Source organism: Teleopsis dalmanni, chromosome 2, assembly GCF_002237135.1.
Source record: "Teleopsis dalmanni isolate 2A chromosome 2, ASM223713v2, whole genome shotgun sequence".
Lineage (NCBI taxonomy): Eukaryota > Metazoa > Arthropoda > Insecta > Diptera > Diopsidae > Teleopsis > Teleopsis dalmanni.
The window spans coordinates 38,457,470-38,462,399 of NC_051847.1; the positions used below are offsets into that span (position 1 = coordinate 38,457,470).

General features: G+C 27.5%; 1 protein-coding gene and 2 non-coding genes across 3 annotated transcripts; 1 reads left to right on the forward strand and 2 right to left on the reverse strand.

Moving 5' to 3' along the window:
* Positions 1-878: 878 nt before the first annotated feature.
* Trnad-guc lies at positions 879-950 on the reverse strand. Its single transcript has one exon. It is a non-coding gene; the product is annotated as a tRNA-Asp (tRNA).
* Positions 951-2,479: 1,529 nt separating this feature from the next.
* Trnae-uuc lies at positions 2,480-2,551 on the reverse strand. Its single transcript has one exon. It is a non-coding gene; the product is annotated as a tRNA-Glu (tRNA).
* A 1,688-nt stretch (positions 2,552-4,239) lies between these two features.
* On the forward strand, positions 4,240-4,787 carry LOC119681764 (lysozyme 1-like). Its single transcript, XM_038095040.1, has one exon. The coding sequence runs from the start codon at positions 4,303-4,305 to the stop codon at positions 4,726-4,728; it is 426 nt and encodes a 141-aa protein (XP_037950968.1). The 5' UTR covers positions 4,240-4,302; the 3' UTR covers positions 4,729-4,787.
* Positions 4,788-4,930: the final 143 nt, after the last annotated feature.

Below are 4,930 nucleotides of genomic sequence, written 5' to 3' on the forward strand. Positions count from 1 at the left end.
TGCCGCCGCTGTGCAGAAGAATAGATTCTGTTTCCTTCTCTTTATGATAGAATCGACAGGAATAACTTTCTACCGCAGCTACATTCTTTATGTGATAATTGAGTCTACAGTGTCCTGTAAGAAGTTCAGTATCCATTTTAGTATCCTTTCTGCTAAAGTTCTTGACTGCCGCATGCCTATTTGGGCTCCCCAGTGTTCAAGTAGATTTTGTTTTTCCCGTTCACATAATAAGTTATTTAAGAAGCTATTTGTTATCCCACTGAAGGGCTCTGGACCAATGAGCAGAGTGCATGTACCTTTCTTTGCTAGGGAGTCCGCTATTTCCTTGCCCTCATGCTTTTCATGTTCCGGTACCCTTGTCCGAAAGAATGCTTATTTTGGTACATAGCTCTAATGCATGGTACCTGAAAAATGAAAGCGGTTTTTCCCATTTCGACTGCTTTGCGGAATTTCGGTCTCAAACCCTTCTGCTAATATATATTTGCTAAGAAGAAAAAAGAATAATACAAAAGCTCATATTGAATTTAAATTAAACACTATTGATATATTTCAAATCATCCCTAACCAAATACTGATATATTATTATATCACTTATTAGAAAAATTTTTATTTAACTTTTAAAGTTTTGCTTTTTAAAAATTATCCGTACATATTAATATGCAGTATACATAGTATATTGAAAAATTACATAATACATCACATAATTTGAAACAGTCTTTGAGTAAAACTATGGGCCTTATTTTTGATAAGGTATAAAGTTTATACTAACTAATAATATTTATACTAATAGAAGGAATATTAAGGCAGATGCATTACGTTATCTATAATCTCTCTTCAATCATAATATTACATTGGTTATATAAAAAAGTCGACATCGTCTCCCCGACGGGGAATTGAACCCCGGTCTCCCGCGTGACAGGCGGGGATACTAACCACTATACTATCGAGGACTTGATATATATTTTATTGCATTCAAATAATTCCAAAATATGTTTTTATGACTAAAATTAAAATATTTGCATAATTAATAATAACACAAGATCATTTTTGTTTTAATTACATTAGTTTTTTAAAAAATTTCTTTTAACATTTAATTTTTGTTAAATTTTAAAATGTGATTAAAAAAATAAGGTCAAAAGTATTAATTTTAAAGCCCGTAAGAAGTATTGTTTTATGATATTAACATAAGTTTGTTTATTTAGAATATATGACTGAATTGATGAAGAGGTGACCAAAGGTGAGTTACACTCTCTAATGCATATTGAAATTTATGACTATAACATAACATATTTATTATAAATTTCTCCTCTTAAACTTCTTTTATATATCGTATATTAAAACGTCCATTTAACCGTGTGGAGTTAGAGATAATCTACCCAGTATAGACTCGTTTACGCCTTAAAGTTTTAGCTAATGTGAACGGTCTTCAAGTATAGTAAAGTATTCTCTGATTAGGGGACGGATTCTTTCAGTAATAATGCACTTACTACTCCTTCATCTTTTTGTTATTGATTTGTGTTACCATAAATGTTATATTTCGAATTCTATATAACTTTATTTAAGATAACTGGAAACGTGCCAATTTTTTCTATACTTTCTTTAAATTAGAATTTTTACAATTATTTCATGGCATAAAAGCCAGTGAAATTTTCAGTCACTATTTCTCGAGTTCAATTACGTTTCTTTGGGTACAGAATATTTTATAAAAAAGCTTTATTTTTGTTACTTAATCGTAATCTACATTCTGTTAATAATATATTTAAAGTACATAAATTTTAGCAATTAATAATTTTATATTAAATTAAAATAATCACAACAAATAAACGTTATGTATAACGAGCATATTTGTAACCCGTAATCCTTAAAGATAATGAGAATTATTAATCAAAATTTTATGTTATAAGTAAACTAAAATTCTAAAATATAAGTACATTCAGTAAATATGTGAATTGCATTCTAAAAAATATATAAAAATTTAATGAATAAATAGACCTCTAGCTAAATGAATAAAAATTAATATAGATAAATGTTTATAGCAAAACTTATTTTTTTTTAGAAACACTCAGTTGTAACAGTTAGAATTTTATACACAATACTATATAATGGATATTGAATCCCGTCTTCATATACAATTTGTATATATATGGGAGAATTATAAATTATATAAAAAAATATACAAAACATTAATCTATATAAATAAAATTTTTTATTAAAATGGTATACTTATAACATTAGTGTTAATCATAGATATTTTAACATATTTTATTAAAATGTATTAATAGTGCTTCAGATATTATTTCTATCAGCAAGTTAAATCATCAAATATCAATAATATTATATAAAAATTATGACAAAAAAATTATAGGTTACAGGCAGGGTTGTTAATCGAATACAATTTTTAATTAAAACACATCAAAATGTTTAGAAAAATAATTCAAATAAAAAAATTATCTGTAAAGAAAGTATAAATAAAAAGAACTTCCCATACCGGGAATCGAACCCGGGCCTTCTGGGTGAAAGCCAGATATCCTAGCCACTAGACCATATGGGAGATGGAGGGCACACTGACAAGATTCTAACAACAGAATTGATCAATAAAAATATATAAGATTTTTTATATCTTTAATATACGATTATTTTGCACTAATTTGATAAGAATTAAATGATTTTTTTTTATAATAAATATGAATAATATTAAATTCTTAGAAACATTTTAATTTTCAAATATTGTGATATAAATAAAATGGTTTGCGAATTTATAAATAAGCACAACGTGTATGAAAATGAGAGATCTATATTTATTTATTTATTAATACGAACATAGAAGATTCTTCACATACATTTTAATATAAAAAAAAATTTATATATAGTATTTAATTAAAAAGAAGTTCTTAAAATTAGTTAGAATTTTTATTTATAAGTAGAGAAAAAAAATCTTGTACCTAAAATCCATTAAACGAAAGTGTATAAAAATTGAACCCTGAATGAGCATAGGGAACGGGAATCCTATCAAAGCATGACAAAGTTCTCATAGGATCTACGGGAACTAATGTATATTTTCCATGTGTAGGATATAATTGCTACATATATCGATATATAATAATTTACTGCTAATAGGATCATTTTCAACTTTAGTATCGATATTTTTTCACTTCAATCATCGAAGCTTATGCACTTCAAGCTGTTCAAAACTTTAAAAGATCTTTATTGTTTTTAATATTAATTTTTTTCGAACAGTAATGAAGAATTAACAACAAAAATTTGATTAATTTATTGACATTTGACTGACTGTATAACACTGTTTCGAGTATTGCCAAGTATTCATAATCAGTGATGAAATTTGAATATTTCCTAAGGTCACTGATGATGAGTACCAAGTCTATATCAGTGGGAGTGATCAAATATTCATCATAACTTATTAAAATTTAAATATTTTCTAAAATCACTGATTATGATTACTTGACCATACTCGAAACAGCGTTGTCTATTCCAAATTTCAATAAATTAATCAAATTTTTGTTTTTACTTTTTCACTACTGTTTGAACCCATCTAGTCCTTTATTGTCTTTTGACACTATATATGGTATTTGTCAAAAAGTGTTGTTCCTTTTGTTACAAAGGACTTGTTATGTACATATCAACATTTTATACTTTTGGTAACAATGACTTTTAAAAAACTTTGGAACGTAAAATCTTATTTTCTATATATGTTAAATGTGCAAAAACTAACAGAACATCTGCTTTATTGCCTTGTTCCCTCTTAGTTAGTACATTAATTTAATTAATCTGCATAAGCTACCTTTAAGGATTATAAGAACCACAAATATCAATATACACAATACTATTTTCATCACTAAGGAAAAACTGTCAGTAAGAACTACATACTTCTACATATTTAAAAAGAAATTTAGAATTAAATATAAAAATTCAATATCACAAATATAAATTGTAATTATTTAAACTTTTGTAACAATTAATATAATATTATAATATCAAAAAATTCAATGATATCTAGAGGGTAGACGGATTAATGTTGAGTTTTATAAAAATTTGTAAACAACTCATTAGACATTGTAACAAGAGCTACTCCATAATACCCCAACAGATACTTGAACATTAATACCACGGTTTATTATAGTACTTAAGCGCGTCTACGATAAAAAGAAATACCTACCATAATAATCATATTAAGTAACTTAAATTTTGAAAGAGGACACAGTAAAGTATAAAAACCTCATACATTGTTCGAAAAAGTTACAGTTTGACATAAACCGTCTAAACAGTGACATTTAATTCGGGAACATGAAATTCGCAGTAGTACTAATCGCAGCTTTAGCTTTGGTAGCACCAACCTTTGCTACAACTTACAATCGTTGCTCCTTGGCTAAGGCAATGTATGCTTTGGGTGTACCCAAATCTGATTTGCCACAATGGACTTGCATTGCACAACATGAAAGCTCCTTCCGTACCGATGCTGTTGGTCCAACTAACTACAATGGCTCCAATGATTATGGTATCTTCCAGATCAACGATTATTATTGGTGTCAACCAGCTAGCGGAAAATTCTCCTACAACGAATGTGGTTTAAGTTGCAATGCTCTATTGACAAATGATATTTCCAATTCGGTACGATGTGCACTTAAGGTTAAGAGCCAACAAGGATTCAGTGCCTGGTCCACTTGGAAATATTGTAATGGTGCTTTGCCAAGCATTAATGATTGTTTTTGAATTAATTAAAACTTCTGTATTTGGTTTATAAATTTTTAATAAACTGTGAAGCATTTTAATTAGTTTGTTTTTTTTTTTTAATTAAAATTATTAAGGTAAAAATACAGTACAGATATAGACATTTTTATGTGGAGGTCAGCAAGAGCCACAACTGCAATCAGATTCTCAATTTATTGTTTTATTTTTTAGTAAATGATATAAT

Bases quoted from the DNA above. Each gene is read 5' to 3' on its own strand.
- LOC119681764 (XM_038095040.1), top strand. From the start codon at position 4,303: ATGAAATTCGCAGTAGTACTAATCGCAGCTTTAGCTTTGGTAGCACCA.